The sequence below is a fragment of the Euleptes europaea genome, chromosome 19 (genome assembly GCF_029931775.1).
Source record: "Euleptes europaea isolate rEulEur1 chromosome 19, rEulEur1.hap1, whole genome shotgun sequence".
Classification (NCBI taxonomy): domain Eukaryota; kingdom Metazoa; phylum Chordata; class Lepidosauria; order Squamata; family Sphaerodactylidae; genus Euleptes; species Euleptes europaea.
Genome location: NC_079330.1, coordinates 2,441,297 through 2,460,228, shown reverse-complemented (window position 1 = coordinate 2,460,228; position 18,932 = coordinate 2,441,297). Strand labels below are relative to the sequence as shown.

At 48.4% G+C, this 18,932-nt stretch overlaps 1 protein-coding gene across 1 annotated transcript in view; it reads left to right on the top strand.

The window, feature by feature from the left end:
- Nucleotides 1–17,873: 17,873 nt before the first annotated feature.
- The window catches only part of DISP3 (dispatched RND transporter family member 3), a 28,231-nt gene continuing 27,172 nt past the window's right edge, over nt 17,874–18,932 (top strand). The window contains exon 1 of the mRNA XM_056865223.1: nt 17,874–18,801. Within this exon, the coding sequence (XP_056721201.1) occupies nt 17,874–18,801 (928 nt within the window). The remainder of the gene's footprint in view (nt 18,802–18,932) is intronic.

Here is an 18,932-nt window from a genome sequence, read left to right as displayed (position 1 = left end):
GTTAACTCAGCAACGAGGACTGTCTACTCCCAGTAGATAGTGAGTTAGAAGGAAGAAAGGTCAGAGAACAATAACTCATGCAGGGAGGCAGTGGGCAGCCTCCCTTGAGACCTACTGCTTTAGGCGAGTAGCTGAGCCTTTGATTTCCGGAGGCGTGTTTAAGTTTTCCCAGGGCATCCAGTCTTGAGGGTGATTGTTACTTTAGAAACTGTTTCTGTGCTGCCCCTGAGCATTGTTTGCAAGCTACCTTGCAGACTAAGTCTACAGTAAAAACACAACAATAAAATATTAACCGCCAAAATGAATAATTAATGACTAAATCAGCCTGACCCAAGTTAACGTTGGCAGGAGCTGCACAGCAAACATAAAGCCAGAACGAGGAAATGAGTGGGGTAGGGGGGGCCCTCGTATCTGTCGCCTAGGAAAACAAATGTCTTTAATGGGTGCTGGTGTGTAGAGCTTACAACGCTGAACTGCACTCTAAGAGATACAGGTTCAAATCACACACATATGAAGCTGCCTTGTACTGAATCAGACTCTTGGTCCCTCAAAGTCAGTATTGCCTACTTGAACTGGCAGCAGCTCTCCAGGGTCTCAGGCAGAGGTATTTCACATCACCTAGAATCATAGAATCATACCTACTGCCAGCTCATTTAACTGGAGATGCCGGGGATTAAACCCAGGACCTTCCGCGTGCCAAGCAGATGCTTTACCAGTGACCCATGGCCCTCCCAATCCTCACTCTTCTTTGAAGCTCACTTGGGGACTATGGGCCAGTCGCTTTCTCTCAGCCCAGGCTACCTCACAGGGTTGCTGTGAGGATCACACAGGGAAAGGAAAACCATATGAAGAACCCTTAGATTCTTGGAGGAAGGGCAGGGTAGGATAAATACTAGTGGCCAAAACACCAGTGATTGAACCTGGGACCTTCTGCATGCCAAGCAGATGCTCTACCGCTGAGCCACAGTTCTTTGGCAGCAACACAGCTAAATTTTGGACCACCTGACGTTTCCTAATAGGGATGAGACTGAATTTTGAAAGCTGCCCCGTTCAGTGCCAATATCCCCATCTCAATTTTGCTTCTCCCTTGTGAGAAATGAACCCGACTCTTGCTTTCACACCATTTTCTCTTCCCTGGTGCCAAGCGTTTCCCATCAAGATGAACACATTTCCCCAATGTTATTTTTGTATCGGTTTCCAAAGCATAAATCAACAGCACCAAAAACAAAAATGAGGCTGCCTGAAACCAAGACCCGCATGCAGAATCAGAAAGAGAGGGCAGTATAGTGGATCCTGCCCCTACCCATCCACACCACCGAGTGAAGTTTGGGGACGGGTCGTGGCTCAGTGGTAGAGCATCTGCTTGGCATACAGAAGGTCCCAGGTTCAAACCCCGGCATCTCCAGTTAAAGGGACTAGGCAATAGGTAATGTGAAAGACCCCTGCCTGAGACGCTGGAGAGCCGCTGCTGGTCTGAGTAGACAATACTGACTTGGATGGACCAAGGATCTGATTCAGTATGTGTGTGTGTTAAGTGCCGTCAAGTCGCTTCCGACTCATGGCGACCCTATGAATGAAAGTCCTCCAAAATGTCCTATCTTTGACAGCCTTTTGCTCAGATCTTGCAAATTGAAGGCTGTGGCTTCCTTTATTGAGTCCATCCATCTCTTGTTGGGTCTTCCTCTTTTCCTGCTGCCCTCAACTTTTCCTAGCATGACTGTCTTTTCCAGTGACTCTGTCGTCTCATGACGTGACCAAAATACGACAGCCTCAGTTTAGTCATTTTAGCTTCTTGGGTCAGTTCAGGCTTGATTTGATCTATAACCCACTGATTTGTTTTTTTGGCAGTACACGGTATCCATAACACTCTCCTCCAACACCCCATTTCAAAGGAATCTACTTTCTTCCTATCAGCTTTCTTCACTGTCCAGCTTTCACACCCATACATAGTAATAGGGAATACGATGGCATGAATTAATCTAGTCTTGGTGGCCAGAGTCACATCCTTACACTTCAAAATCTTTTCTAGCTCCTTCATGGCTGCCCTTCCCAGTCTCAATCTCCTTCTGATTTCTTGGCTGCAGTCTCCCTTTTGGTTGATGGTGGAGCCAAGGAATAGAAAGTCTTGAACAATTTCAATTTTCTCATTGTCAACCTTAAAGTTGTGTAATTCTCCTGTAGTCATTACTTTTTTTTTTTTTTTTTTTTTTTTGATGTTCAGCTGTAGTCCTGCTTTGGCACTTTCTCTTTTAACTTTCAGCAGTAGTCGTTTCAAATCTTTGCTATTTTCTGCCAATAATGTAGTGTCATCAGCATATCTCAAATTATTAATGTTCCTCCCTCCAATTTTCACTCCACCTTCATCTAAATCTAATCCAGCTTTCCTAATTATATGTTCTGCATATAGATTGAAGAGATAGGGAGATAAAATACATCCTTGTCTGACACCTTTGCCAATTGGAAACCATTCCGTTTCTCCATATTCTGTTCTAACTGAGGCCTCTTGTCCAGAGTACAGGTTGCGCCTCAAAACGATCAGATGTAGTGGCACACCCATTTCCTTTAAAAACAACCATAGCTTTTCATGATCCACACAGTCAAAAGCTTTGCTGTAATCTATGAAACACAAGCTGATTTTCTTCTGAAATTCTCTTGTATGCTCCAGTAAGGATTCAGTATAAGGCAGCTTCATGTGTTCATGTGAAGCCTTCCTCCAGCCTTGGACAATGGTTGGATTCCCCTCCCATGAGTAGATTAACACCTCTCCAGTTTCTGACTGCTCTTCAGAAGCAGCACTATGTACAGCTCATTCTAGCAGCTTGACATGAGTGTGATTGGAGCATGGAGCGGGCCAAATTAGGCCATCCATCATAGCTGTTCTCAGCAAACAAGATAGGGCATCAGAAGAAGAAGAGTTGGTTTTTATATGCCGACTTTCTCTACCACTTAAGGGAGAATTAAACCGACTTACAATTGCCTTCCCTTCCTCTCCCCACGACAGACACCTTGTGAAATAGGTGGGGCTGAGAGTTCAGAGAGAACTGTGACTAGCCCAAGGTCACCCAGCAGGCTTAATGTGGAGGAGTGGGGAAACAAATCCAGTTCACCAGATTAGCATCAGCCACATGTGGAGGAATGGGGACTCAAACCTGGTTCTCCAGATCAGAGTCCGCCGTTCCAAACCACAGTTCTTAACCACTTAGGGTTGCCAGGTCCCTCTTCGCCACCAGCGGGAGGTTTTTGGGGTGGAGCCTGAGAAGGGCGGGGTTTGGAGATAGGAGGGACTTCAATGACTTAGTCCAATTGTCCATTTTCTCCAGGTGAATTGATCTCTGTTGGCTGGAGATCAGTTGTAATAGCAGGAGATCTCCAGCTAGTACCTGGAGGTTGGCAACCCTATAACCATTACACCACTACCACCATCACTGTGTTTGGGTCCCAGTGCATTATCCAGCATGAAAGAAAGCAAAGCAGTCATGAAGGATCCACACAGCCCTTGCTAAACCAAGCACCCTTGGTCAGAGCAATGCCTTCTAAAGGGGAAACAGTATCTCCAGATATCTTTAAAAGGCAGAATCTCCGAAGGGCAGAATTAGATAGCTGCATCTCTTGATTTATAAATCTGCTCCTCCTTTTTCATCTTTCTGTCTCTCCGTGCACAGAGCTTCTTCTCTGAACATCTCCCCGGTTCTGCCCTGCTCTCCCACCAAATCCCTCTCAGACCCATCCTTGTTACATGACCATATTGTCCTCATCCCAGGAACGGAGGGAGGCTTCAGCAGTTCTCCTCTGTAGTCTGGAGCTTCAAATTACCTGCTTTTGTGCACTGCCTTGGTCAGGCTGCACCTGGAGTATTGTGTGCAGTTCTGGAGGCCTCACTTCAAAAAGGATGTGGACAGAATCGAGCTGGTGCAACGGAGAGCGATGAGGATGATCAGGGGCCTGGAGAACAAACCCTACAAGGAAAGGCTGAGGGAGTTGGGAATGTTCAGTCTGCAGAAGAGGAGGTTGAGGGGGGACAGGATTGCTCTCTTGAAGTATTTGAAGGGCTGTCACTTAGAGGAGGACAGGGAGCTGTTCCTGTTGGCAGCAGAGGATAGGACCTGCAATAATGGGTTCAAATTGTGGGAGGAAAGGTACCAGCTGGATATTAGGAAAAAATGTTTTAAGTAAGAGTTGTTCAACAGTGGAATTAGCTACCTAGGGAGGTGGTGAGCTCCCCCTCCCTGGCCCTCTTCAAGCAGCGGCTGGACAAACACTTGTCAGGGATGCTCTAGGGCTAGGCTGACCCTGCACTGAGCAGGGGGTTGGACTAGATGGCCTGTATGACCCCTTCCTACTCTATGATTCTATGATCCATGCACGAGGAACCCTCCATGTTATAAGTCCAGTGTTTTCACGGAGCATGCCTAATGCGCAGGGTGCCACGTAGCCTGGCTTCTTCCACGCTGGTATCTCTTCTCCCTCTGCATCCACCGAGCGAGTCTGCGCACGGCAGCATTTTATCTAGCAAGCTATCTGTGTGGTTGTACGCATTTGGTTTTGAGTGTGTGTGTTTTGGTGCTTTACCAATGCATAGAAGTGTGTGTGTGTGTGTGTTACAGTGTGTTACAGCTATCCACAACACGTACAATTGCATTAAGATTGAGAAAATGCTACAAAAAATCAAGACGCGTGCATGCATTCAAAACAGGGTGATGCCAGGGGATGGTTGGAACTGAACGTGGCAGCAAATAGCTTGTGTTCCTGTTTTTTTAATTTTGGTACTTCTGCAAGGGGAGGGGCCGTGGCTCAGTGGTAGAGCCTCTGCTTGGCCTGCAGAAGGTCCCAGGTTCAATCCTCGGCTTCTCCAGTTAAAGGGACTAAACAGGTAGGTGATGTGAAAGACCTCTGTAGGTGAGTAGGTGAGTAGGTAGATTTAGATGAAGGTGGAGTGAAAATTGGAGGGAGGAACATTAATAATTTGAGATATGCTGATGACACTACATTATTGGCAGAAAATAGTGAAGATTTGAAACGACTACTTAACACACACACACAGGTGAGTAGGTGATGTGAAAGATCTCTGCCTGAGACCCTGGAGAGCCACTGCCGGTCTGAGCAGACAATACTGACTTTGATGGACCAAGGGTCTGATTCGGTATAAGGCAGCTTCATGTGATCATGTGATCAAGTTGAATCAAAATTTGAGAGCAGTGAAGTCTGGTTTGGAGCACAATTCTGGAATGGTCAAGGAAGGGGCTGGGGGAAATCCATTGCACTCTAGCTGAGTCTTCAATACATGGGATGGACTCAGTCCACATTGCTTTCTCTCTTGTCCCCCTCCTCCCCCCCCCATCTGTTGTTGATTGTGACCTCTTTGGGGGCAATTTCCTGTCAATTTTGCCCGTGTCTCACTCTGCAGAGAGCCGTGTCTATTAATTTACTTCATGTATTTCCCACCCTTTCTCCTGACTAATGTCCACAGATCTTCCCTTGCCATTTCAGACACACAGCAACTCTGTGAGGTAGGCTAGGTTGAATGATCAGGGGGTAGAGGCCCAAGGTCACCCTTGTGCATTATGAGAATGTGCGCATTCGAACCCATGCCTTCCCATTCTTAGTCCAATCTTTGAATCACTGCATTCAGAACAGGTATTGTATTTCCAGTCCAATGTCAAGTTTAAATTTTTGAATTTTATAATAGCTGGGGTTCTTCTTTACAGTCCTAGATTACCAACTGAAGTTGTTATTTTTTGCTTTACCTTTCAACATATTGTAGTTAAAGCTCTGCAGTATTTTTAGTGGTTTATTGAATTTGTTGTTCTATTGTATTCTTATTGTGTCTATACAATTCAAACACACCGACTTCTTATTATACCCACTGAATGCACAGGGTACTTCTCTGTGCATTCAAGCCCTTCTCTGTTTCGCTCCTGGCCTATTTTAATGGCCAGCATAAAATTACAAAACAATGCAGGTATATTTTTGGGTCCTTTGAATAATAATAATAATAATAATAATAATAATAATAATAATAATAATAATAATAATAATAATAATAATAATAATAATTCCCCCAAAAAATCTGGAAGCGAGAGTGACTCTTCTCTTTTCTCTCCTGCATCTTTTAAACTGCACTACTTTTTGAGGGAGCCGTAATCTTTAATATTATGGGCTCTCTAACATTTGTGTATGTACATTGTCATAGTTACCAGTGGATGGGGAGGGGGACTTCAGGTGACAAATTTTCTACCCCATCATGTGTAGCAATAAAGCTGCGTTCAGTGATAAGGAAAGAGCCAGATCAACGGCAAGGAAATGCTTTTATTCCCAGGAGACCCACTTAAAGCTAAGATAAGATGTTCCCTCCTCTGAAACTAGATGTGCTCTTTATATGGAACTGATCACTCAGTTACACCAGCTTAAGTTTGCTAAACTGGATGTGCTAAAACTATGGTCCTTACATGTCCGAAGTGCAGATCTATGGCTGTGGCTCAGTGGTAGAGCATCCGTTGGGCACGCAGAAGGTCCCAGGTTCAATCTCCAGTTAAAAGGACCAGGTGATGTGAAAGACCCTTTTCTGCCTGAGACCCTGGAGAGCTGCTGCCGGTCTGAGTAGACAATACTGACCTTGCTGGACCAAGGATCCGATTCAGTATAACACAGCTTCATGTACGATAAAGACTCATTTGCAGTAGGGACGGGCTGTGAGTGCCGAGTTTGTGCAAAGCAAAGAGGCCAGAACATCCATAGCCTCGCTTGATCTGGGTGGAAAGGGGAGAAGGAGGAAGGAGGAGGGAGGATGAACGACCTCTGTGTCATCAGCATATTGGTAACACCTAACCCCCACCAATCGGGATGATCTCACCCAGTGCCTGAACATCTAAAACTGCCTTCGACTGAATCATACCCTTTGTATATCAAGACCAATCTTGTCTACTCTGCCTGGCAGCCACTCTCTATGGTCTCAGTCTGGGTCTTTCGCATCAGCTACCACCTGATTGTTCCATTTGGAGGTGCCCGGGATTGAACCGGGGACCTTTTGCATGCCAAGCTGATGCTCTACCATTGAGTCATGGCGCCACCCTTCTTTCATGTAGATATTAAACCCCATTGGGCAGAGAACAAAGCTCAGAGGATCGCCGTAGCGTAACCACCATGGTGCCAAGCATACCCCTTCAGCTCCACCTTCTGGCAATGGCTGCTGCAGAAGGCCAGAGCGGTTGATGGTAACAGAGGCCCCGATGGGCCCAGCAGAACCAGCAGGGACGCACTCCGACAGGATCGATAAAAACTGTAAAAACTAGCAGCCTTAAAAAAAAAAGTTTCAGCTGAAAGCAGCCAAAAACTCATCCAAACAAAGAGCAGAAACACCTAATAAAAACCATATCTTCCAATTGGCTGCCTGATGGGTTCAGAGCAGTGTTTTCACATGGGCAGACAGCAAACAGGGGCTGAGGAAAGAGGCACCCCAGTGTGCCGGGGCTTAATCGAGGCTTAGCCGTTCTGGTGAAAAATCTCAGCTGGCAAAGGAGAGCAGCGGTGCGGGTCAGATTTTGAAGTCCTGCTTACCTGGAGGCAGGTAAGGCTCGAGTGCCATTAATCTGCTTCTGTTTGGGTGGCTGGCCTTCTCGCCTCCCCCCTCCCCCTCCAGCCCCCACCCCCCGCCTGGCTTTGTGGTGCGGAGGGCCCTGCTTACTGAGTCGTGGAAATGTTTTAATGTCCTTCTTTTTCTGCATGGCTTGTGCTACCGGCAGGAAGCTAAGCCGGGGCTTCGGCAGCCGGCCAGAGGATGCGTTCTTCTTTAAACACGGTGACATCTCCTCTGCCTCTCCCCCCCGCCCCCCCACCCGCTGTTCTCTGTATTAAAAGGGGAGAGGGAAGAACCCCTCCTTGGGTTGCCAGGCCTGGCCTTCAGAGGAGAAACCTGCGGCATTTCCCCATTGCCTCTCCTGGCTTGAATGCTGATCCTATGGAGCTGAGAAATTAGTTAATGAATCCGAATGGTTTTTCCGTGGGAGGACAGCCTCTTCCCTGTGAAAAGGCGCCGGAGGGGTGAGCTCCCCTGTCTTTCTTGAATGTACAGGGCACAAAGCTCGGGCTGCAGGAGATCTTGAACCTATTAACACAGGAGAGATTTGGCCACTCTAATTTGAATGTATGCAAATAGCTGGATGGAATGGAAACCCTGAAATGGATCTCCCCAGTACACTTGTTAATCCTGGGCATGAGAGGTGTTCAGAAACGCACAAAACCTCAAGAGGCCAGAGGAAGCAGGCCAGGTGTGATGCAGAGGTGGCGGTGATGTGAGTCTAGGATCATAGAATCATAGAGTTGGAAGGGGCCATAGAGGCCATCTAGTCCAACCCCCTGCACAATGCAGGATCAGCTTAGAGCATCCCTGACATATGTTTGTCCAGCCTCTGCGTGAAGACTGCCAGTGAGGGGAGCTCACCTCCTCCCTAGGTAGCTGATTCTACTGTCACTTGTATTGTAAAAAAAATTTTCCTAATATCCAGCCAGTATATTTCCGCCAGCAATTTAAACCCATTATTGCGAGTCCTATGATCCTCTGCTGCCAACAGGAACAGCTCCCTACTCTCTTCTCAGTGACAGCCCTTCAAATACTTAAGGAGAACAATCCTGTCCCCGCTCAACCTCCTCATCTCCAGACTAAACATTCCCAACTCCCTCAGCCTTTCCTCATAGGGCTCGGTCTCCAGGCCCCTGATCATCCTCATTGCTCTCCTCTGCACCCACTCGATTCTGTCCACATCCTTTTGGAAGCGAGGCCTCCAGAACTGCACACGATTTGGATGAGAACAATCTTCTCAGTTATGAAACCCTGGTAAGGTAAAGGTAGTCCCCTGTAAGGTAAAGGTAGTCCCCCCACAATAGCCAGCCAGTTAAAGGTAAAGGTAAAGGTCCCCTGTGCAAGCACCGGGTCATTCCTGACCCATGGGGTGACGTCACATCCCGATGTTTCCAAGGCAAACTTTGTTTACGGGGTGGTTTGTTGGGATCGAATTCAGGTCGTGAGCAGAGCTTGGACTGCAGTACTGCAGCTTAGCACTCTGCGCCACTGGGCTCCTATGAACCCCTGAAGCCGAACATAAAGAGTAAAATATCCAATCCTGGGTGTGGGGTTTCTCTTCTGTGGGTATGGATTTTAGAAAGGACCTGGCGTCTTGATCTTCTGGCTTTCCTGCAGCGGGCAAGCTGGTACCTTCTCATCTTTACATCAGGAGGCAAACAATTTCTCTCGTTTGTGTGTGTGATTCCCCCCCCCCACCCGCTCCGCAGCGCCTTCAAAACAACTAATGAAGCAATTATTTCAATCAGCCCGGGAAATTGCACGAAGGCTGCCGGGATGATGACTGAGTCAATTTTGCCGGGAGAGGAGAAGGGGGTGGCTTTATTTAACATCTCCAGGGACTCACAAGCCTGCCGGGCCAGGGGTTGGGTGTGAATAGCTGAGGCATGCCAGTCTCATCTCGGTCTTCATCAGGACATTTTTAAAAGGTCCCTCCTTTTTGGTTAATTTACAAAGTCATCTTTACTGCACGGGGGTCCCTGAATAGGTAGAGACCCCAGCCTTCTGTATGGGCGATTCCCCCCACTTTGTGGCTTTTGTGCCTGTCGCAAACTGTGGTTAGCCAGTTCAGACACCTTGCCAAGCCTTGGTTTGCCTGGTCCAAGTTGTATCTTCAATTAAAAAGGTCTCTTGGATCAGGTGTTGCGGGGGGGGGGCTTTTTCCTCCCTGAAACCACAGAAAGCCGTCGCTGGTCAGAGGAAGAAATACAGAGCTAGGCGGATCAAAGGTTTGAGTCAATATAAGGCAGTGTTTTTGGAAGGGGCTGTGGGTGAGTGCCAGAGAGCTCTCTTGGCATGCGGGCAGTCCCCAGATCACTCCTCTGGCGCCTAAAACAGTCCGAGATCCTGAGAAGGGTTTTTCTTTGCATGAGAACCAGCAGGACTGTTGTTGGTTACAACAGGCGAAACAGAGAGAGAGGGACCAAGGGTCTGACTCAGTATAAAGCACCTGCGTTTGACTGGCTGAATGAAATCCGGTATACTTTGCTGTCTTTTCCCCTTTATTTTTCGCGTTCTGTTTTTGGAGCCTTTATAGAAGCCGCTCGCACTGTCGAACCAAAATAGTGCATATTGTTGGCACCAGGTCCTTTTCTCTCTCTCTGAAAATCTAATAAAGTGTTTTAAAAGAAAATAAAGCACCACTTGATTTAATCACAAGTTGTTTTTTTCCCTGGCGCTGATCTTGCCGGTTAGAAGGACTCCGCTTTCTGTCTGGAGGCGCTCGAGATGAGGCTGCGTTTCAGTCTCACATTTGGAGTCCCATCAAACGGGGCACCTTGCGAAAGGTGAAGCCTCAAATTGGTTCTCGCCTGTGTTTCAAAATTGCCTGTGACTCCCGGGGTCAGGCAACAAAGAGGACTTTGCCGATGTGGAAATTGCCAGGGGGAAAGATAACTGATTTTTTTTTTTTTTTTTTGCTTGCAGGGGAGTTGGGGGGAGACTCAGATGCTGGAGTTGCAACTCTGATTTTGCAGCTTGGGGGTGGTGACACATTTCAGCAATAGGCTAAAGAGAACGTGAGCATTATAGTTAAGCATGAGTCCAACGCTTGGGCCAGGGCCAGGGTTGATATCAGGTTGTCATGCTAATTCCATAGCAGGGTAGGGTTGCCAACCTCCAGGTGGTGGCTGGAGATCTCCAGGCTGCAAAGATCAGTTCCTTGGAGAAAATGGCTGCTTTTGGGGGGTGGGGGGTGAACTCTATGGCAATTCCACCCTCCCTAAGATCCAACCCCAAAGTCTTCAGGAAATTCCCAGCCCAGAGCTGGCAACCCTATTTCAGAGTTTGGCTCCAGGAAAGGACAGAATAACCACAAATGAAATAATCTTCTAGCAAACTAGACTCCAGTGGATGATTTAGCAACATTTGGCTTTCGAGGTCATATTCCCCTCTCTCAATTATTAGAATATTGGAGGAACTAGAAACTTATCCTGTATTCGCTAATGTGTCTCTGATCCTTACGCTCACAGACATTCTCCTGGCAAACCGGTTTGGGGGCAGAGGCACCCCTGGATTTTGCAACCTCCCATTCCCACACGAAAATTCTCCTTTCCTCTTTCTTCTCCCTTGAACAGATGGCCAGAGAATCTTTCAATGCCATTTTTCTGCTTCCTTGTGCTAAACTGACACTGTTTTTTAACTTTTGCATATACCTGGCATAGAATTCCTGTACAAGAAAGATACAGATCAGGAACACCAGTCACAGAACTGGTCTATAACAGAGGTGCCGTGGCTCAGTGGTAAAGCATCTGCTTGGCATGCAGAAGGCTGCAGGTTCAATCCCCGGTGTCTCCAGTTAAAGGGACCAGGCAAGTAGGTGATGTGAAAGTCCCCTGCCTGAGACCCTGGAGAGCCGCTGCCGGTCTGAGTAGACGATACTGACTTTGATGGACCAAGGGTCTGATTCAGCAGAAGGCAGCTTCATGTGTACACTGCAGTTTGGGGAGGGGCCGTGGCTCAGTGGTAGAGCTTCTGCTTGGCAGGCAGAAGGCCCCAGGTTCAATCCCCGGCATCTCCAGTTAAAGGGACTAGGCAAGTAGGTGACGTGAAAGACCTCTGCCTGAGACCCTGGAGAGCCGCTGCCGGTCTGAGTAGACAATACTGACTTCGATGGACGAAGGGTCTGATTTAGTATAAGACAGCTTTGTGTGTTCATGTGTCCCCAGTTTTTGAGCCTGTGACACTGCTAGAATTCTGACATCATATGTTGGGTGCAGCCACAAAAGGTTGCCACGGGTAGTGCAGCCAGCCACAGAATGGCTGCCGCACCTTCCTTTCAGTCACACAGGGAAGATCCTTGTGCTGATGCGGCAGCTGCTGCCAAAGCGCTGTTTTCAAAAATCATCAAACCTCCAATGGCCAATCAGAAGCCTTTCTGGGCAAAAGCCTCACCTGGCCTCGCCCACTTTCTAAGAACACTTGGCAGACACTAGGAAAGGTGTTGGGCGCCATGTGGGGTTGCCAACTTCCAGGTAGCTCAGGAAAATAGGTAACCTGTGCTGAAATAGTATAGACTGAAAGAGAAGGCAGCACGAGGCTCAATTACAAAGAAAAGTTTTTATATATATATGTATATGTATAGCAATTGTTATAAGAACAAAATTGTATACTTCATTCATCAACAAAGAAAGTAAATTTATTCAGGAGTAGAAAGGAAATTTACTCAAGAGTAATATATTGCAGAAAGAAAATTTACTCAGGAGTAATATGACACAGCATACAAAATGGCTGTTGTGGAAACCGCCGCTGTGAATTGCTTTCAGGTGTTAACAGGTTTCCACAACAGCCAATGGCAGAGAGGGACCTGGCAACCCTAGCCCACAGGCACTCTCTAAGAAAAGATTCATGGTGACAAAATATGGAAATAACAAGAAGCTGAACGAGGGCATCTCCTAATTCCCTAGCCAGGCAACATCTGGGTTGGCCAGAGGGTGGGTCTTGTTTGCCCTCTGGATGGGTGGTTTTGCAATCAAGGCTGGGAAATTAAATGCAGTTGTTGCCTGGTCCCTTCCCATCCATCTCCAAGTGTTAGGCCATCCCCACTGGCTGCCCTTTGCCCCCCCCCCCAGCTTGTGATGGAAGGCGAAGGCCCTGATCTTTCCGTGTTTGTTCCAGCAAGGAGTATAAATAATGAGGTTATAAATACAGCACCGGGGCACCAAAATCTACTCTTGGCCTTAATGAGAAGAAGAAAGGGGCCAGGGCGTATTTCATCCTGATGCATAAAGCTCTCCTGAGCAGACAAGCCGGACAAGGCCAGTAAATTCAAAAAGTTCCGGCACAGTGATCCACCAAGGAGTCTGAAGGCAGAGTTTGGAGGAATGATTCAAGGCTCTTTCTCCCCCCTGGAAGGAGAGGGGATGGGAGCAAAGAAGTAAAGTAACCTGTTTGGGGCCGGGTATTTTGCCCCTTCTGGGACTTCAAGGTCTGCAAAAGAACAGGATCAGCACGCAAAGATTTGACCTTGGCATCCGATGATACCTGGCTTTTGGATTTGATTGGGTGGCTTCTTTAACTAGATCCCACCTGGAAGCATCATTTGATCTTGAGGGAGAGGCCGTAGCTCAGTGGCATCTGCTTGGAAAGCAGAAAGTCCCAGGTTCAATCCCCGGCATTTCCAGTTAAAGGGACCAGGCAAGTAGGTGATGTGAAAGGCCTTTGCCTGAGACCCTGAAGAGCCGCCGCCGGTCTGAGTAGACGATACTGACTTTGATGGACCGAGGGTCTGATTCAGTAGTAGGCAGCTTCATGTGTTCATCTCTCAGTCAAAGGATCTCAGGCAGGAGGTGTTGCAAGAAAAGACTCTCCTCAACGTGAGTCCTTGGAGAGCTTCTGCCAGCTGGAGAAGACAATTGAGGCAAAGCTGATGGGCAGTAGGTTAAGGATGGATAAAAGGAAATATTTCTTTACAGGACAAATGATTAAAATGTGGAATTCGCTGCCAGAGGATGCAGTGATGGCTACATGCATAGATGGCTTTAAAATGGGATTGGACTAGGGTTGCCAGCTCTGAGTTGGGAATTACCTGGAGATTTTGGGGCTGGAGACTGAGGAGGGGAGGGACTTCAATGCCATAGAGTCCAAAGGCCAAAGCAGCCATTTTCTCCAGAGGAACTGATCTCTATCACCTGGAGATCAGTTGTAATAGCGGGAGATTTCCAGCCATCAACTGGAGGTTGGCAACCCTAGGTTTAGCCCAATTCATGGCAGAGAGGTCTCCACATTCAGAGGCAGTCAACCTCTGAATACCAGTTCCATTAGGCAACATCAGGGGAAGGCGTCGGCCTCTATGCCCAATTGTTGGCCCTCCAGAAAAATTGGTTGGCCACTGTGTGAGCAGGATGCTGGACTAGATGGACCCTCACTGGTCTGATCCAGCAGGGCACTTCGGGGGTTCTTATGAAATAGGTAGGGTTGCCAACCTCTAGGTGGTGGTTGGAGATCTCCGGGATTACAACTGGTCTTCAGGTGAAAGAGGTCACATGAACACACATGAAGCTGCCTTCTACTGAATCCACCCCTTGGTCCATCCAAGTCAGTACTGCCTACTCAGACTGGCAGCGGCTCTTCAGGGTCTCAGGCAGAGGTCTTTCACATCATCTACTTGCCTGGTCCCTTTAACTGGAGATGCCGGGGATTGAACCTGGGGCCTTCTGCATGCCAAGCAGATGCTCTGCCACTGAGCCACAGCCCCTCCCCTAGATCAATTCACTTGGAGAAAACGGCCGCTTTGGAGGGTGGACTTTATGGCGTTATACCCTATTGAAGTCCCTCCCCCCCCTCCAATCTGCCCTCCTCAAGCTCCACCCCCCAAAATCTCCAGGTATTTCCCAACCCGGAGCAACCCTAGAAACAGATCAAAGCTCTACCTTGGTCAAAGGCAGCCGTAATGTGTGAATGGCTGGTGAAAACCATCCAGCTTAGCAGCACCTGAATTCTGAGATCTCATTGCTCAGTGGTAGTACATGTGATTTGCATATATATGAGAATGTGAGGGAGAGCATGGGTGTGCATGCAGAAAGCCACAGATTCAGTCCCTGGGATCTCGCGTTCCTCGTGTTGTGATAGACTTTTCCCTGCCTGAGGCCCAGGAGAGCTGCTGCCAGTCAGAGGAGATGGATCAGCGGTCTGATTCCATCTAAATCCCTTTCGTGTGTCTCTTAGCAACCTTCAACGTAAGAGCCTTGCTGGGCCAGGCTAGTGGTCCATCGAGCCCTGCATCATCCCCCACAATAGCCAGCCAGTTAAAGATAAAAGTAAAGGTCCCCTGTGCAAGCACCAGGTCATTCCTGACCCATGGGGTGACGTCACATCCCGACGTTTACCAGGCAGACTGTTTGCGGGGTGCTTTGCCAGTGCCTTCCCCAGTCATCTTCCCTTTACACCCAGCAAGCTGGGTCCTCATTTTGCCAACCTTGGAAGGATGTATGGCTGAGTCAACCTTGAGCCGGCTACCTGGAACCAACTTCTGTTGGGATCGAACTCAGGTCGTGAACAGAGCTTGGACTGCAGCCAGCCAGTTACCCCCCTGAAAACCCACAGCAGGAGTGCAGAGGGCAAGCCCTCCCCGAGCCAACGGGATTCAGAGATATGTTGCCCATGAAACTGGAGGCTCTATTTAGCCATCATAACTAATACCCATCTGCTTGTCTAATCCCAACACGTATGGCTTTCCTGTGGCAGTTAGTTCCATAAGTTAAAGATGTATTGTGTCAATAAGGACTTTCTTTTGTCTGTCTTGAATCCATTTCATTGGTCACCCCAGTGCCTCATGTCACTGGTATTCTGGAGGTTTTTAAGAAGAGGTTGGATGGCCATCTGTCAGCAATGCTGATTCTATGATCTTAGGAAGATGATGAGAGGGAGGGCATCTTGGCCGTCTTCTGGACATGGAGTGGGGGGTCATTGGGGGTGTAGGGGGGAGGTGGTTGTGGGTTTCCTGCATTGTGCAGGGGGTTGGACCAAATGACCCTGGTGGTCCCTTCCAACTCTATGATTCTAAGTTCTAATAATTTTGGAGTAGGGGTCTGTCTCCACGGCATGCATAATTTTATGCACCTCTGTCATGTGCCACCCAGCCTTGTTTGCCTTGCCTCTAAATCAGGGGTCCCCAACATGGCACCCACCAACATCTTTCCTGATGCCCACCTGTAGCCTCGATCAGTTGTAATTCTGGGAGATCCCCAGGCCCCACCTGGAATTTGGCAACCCTAAACATTGGGTCACCAGAGTCACTAGAAAAGACCGTCATGCTAGGAAAAGTTGAGGGCAGCAGGAAAAGAGGAAGACCCAACAAGAGATGGAGTGACTCAATAAATAAAGGAAGCCACAGCCTTCAATTTGCAAGATCTGAGCAAAGCTGTCAAAGATAGGACATTTTGGAGGACTTTCATTCATAGGGTCTCCATGAGTCGGAGGCGACTTGACGGCACTTAACACACACACACACAAACCATGGGTGCCAGCCTGGCTGAGCCCATTAGAAGGAGGATGGGATTAAAACATTAATGTCTTGCTTTCGAAAAACTGGGGAGCATTTAAAGTGTTAACTGGAACAGGGGCACATTCACATTATGCCAGACATATTTGTGGTAGTTTCAGAATTGTCCTAAATTTTGTAAATTGTGTATTCAGTGGAGAAGCTTGCCAATAATATTTTGAGAACTCTGCTAATTAAGAAATGTTGGATGTGTGTTTTGGGGAAGGTGTACTCATGTATAATTAGGATCTTTTATATGAAGGGAATTAATTTTTTAGACCAAAATTGCCTTCGGGCTCAGATGAAATGTCCATCCAGCTCAGCTTTCTGGTTGGGATTTGGGGAATTGCTTTGTAAACTAAAGAATTAGCGTTTGTTCGCTGGAGTTGTTGGGTTTTGAACAATAGACCGCTCTCTGCAATGCTGGGAAACTGTTTTTGAAAACGCTGTGGTGTGAGAATTGGGAGCGGTTCAAGAAACCAAAACCCTCTGAGGAATGTGGAACTTGGTGTGCATTCATATTAATACACCATGAGGCCACCAAAGACTAACCTATTGCATTTTCATTCCGGTTGTCTCTCCAAAGAGCGCAAGGAAGCATACATAGCCCATCCACCCCCCATTTTACCCTTGTGGCAGCCCTGTGAGATAGGTTAGACCCAGGCCAGCCTGTGAGCTCCCTGGCTGAGCCGGGACTCATTCTGTCCAGTAGGTTTGCTATTTGCTCATCCATGGCCCCTGCCCTTGAGAAACTGAGAAGCGGGAGGGGGGGAAGGATTCTATAGAGACACTCTAGGAATTTCCCCACATCTCTGTGGTCTTTACCATAGAGATTAGGGGCATTCCTAGAGCATCCGCTGGAAGTAATCACATCCTTCCCAAATGACAGCCTCCCCAAGCACCACAAAATATTTGACATTTGCCGAAGCAGTTCTGGCAACCCTACTCTCTCCAGTCTTAATCTGGCACTCTAACTACTATCCCACACTGGCTTTATAATGATAAGAAACACACATGAATCCTTGAAAGTGTTGGATCTGCTATGAGATGCCTGCCTTTGATCCAACAAGGCTCTACCCCATCTCCTGAAGAAACAGAGTGCAATGCAGAAATGAAATTGAGAAGAGCCCTGCTGGATCAGACCAGTGGTCCATCCAGTCCAGAGCACTGACTTATCCAGTGGCCAACCAGTTCCTCTGGAGAGCCAACAACAGGGCATAGAGGCTAAATCCTTCCCCTGATGCTACCTCCTGTCACTGGTATTCAGAGGCTGACTGCATCTGAATATGGAGGTTCCCTTTAGTAGCCACTGATAGACCTCTCTTCCATGAATCAGACTAAGCCCCTTTTAAAGCTGCCTATGCCTGCAGACTATCCAGCCCATGGCTGTCTACTTGGACAGCAAGTTCTCAGGCAGAGGTCCTTCCCTGTGAGATCCTTTAACCGGCGATGCTGGAGATTGAACCTTCACGCGTGTCAACCGTGGCCCCTCCCGCCGAGCCCCAGCCTTTCCCACGGAGCTGTATGATGGATATAACCATCTGTGGGCATCCCTAGCACATGGCAAAGCCAAGTAGGGTGCCCTCTGAATGGGAATCTCTTAGCTATCAAAGGTAAATCATAGAATCATAGAGTTGGAAGGGTCCATATAGGCCATCTAGTCTAACTCCCTGCTCAATGTAAGATCAGCCTAGACCATAAAAATTGGGTCAGCCATCCCTTGAAAAGGCTTCTGTGCAAGCAAGCTGATGCAACAGCTGTTTGTGTTGAAGTCTAACATCTGGCTCTTCTTTCTTCCCTGTTGACACAGCATTTACGATGGATGCTGAGGACGACCCCTTGTTGCAGGACGTGTGGCTGAATGAGGAAGAGGAGGTGGCTTTTGGGCCCCGCAAAAGAGGCGAAGGGCCCCGGCTTTGCGGGAAATGCCAGTGGAACTCCCGGCCCCGGACCTCGACGACAGCACTGCTGAACTCCAGCTTTTGGCACGTCGTGGGTTGGATCTTCACCAACCCGTACTCTGCCAGTCTGATCCTCTTCTTGGGCTGCGCCATCCCTGCCACCCTGGCCATCGTGATGTTCCTGCACTACCCCGCTTTGGACATCGATATCTCGTACAACGCCTTTGAGATCCGCAACCACGAGTCCTCCCAGCGCTTTGACGCGCTCGCCTTGGCCCTCAAGTCCCAGTTTGGCTCCTGGGGCCGCAACCGGCGGGACCTGGCCGACTTCACCTCGGAGACCCTGCAGAGGCTGATCTTCGAGCAACTGCAGCATCTCCACTTGAACTCCACACGGCTGGGAGCGGCCAGGCGGAAACGCGGTGCAGATCAGGAGCGGACTAGCCTCTCTCCCCAAGCCCGGCCTCCCTCGGCCAACCAAACTTCCCGCCAGCCACGGAACACCCCACCCCACTGGGAATACTCTAATACCGTTGTGAGCACCAACACCCAAACCCATGCGCACTGGCGCATCGAACTCATTTTCCTGGCCCGGGGAGATGCTGAGAACAACATCTTCACTTCTGAGCGTTTGGTCACCATCCATGAGATCGAGCGCAAAATTATGGACCACCCTCATTTCCGAGAGTTCTGCTGGAAGCCCCATGAGGTCCTCAAAGACCTACCTTTGGGTTCCTACTCCTATTGTTCCCCGCCTAGTTCCCTCATGACCTATTTCTTCCCCACTGAGAGAGGTGGAAAGATCTACTACGATGGCCTAGGACAGGATCTTGCTGACATCCGAGGTGAGTCTTGGGGGGTAAGAGCAGGGTAGGGTTGCCAGGTCCCTCTTCTCCATCGGCAGGAGGTTTTTGAGGTGGAGCCTGATGAGGGTGGGGTTTGGGGAGGGGACTTCAATTCCATAGAGTCCAATTGC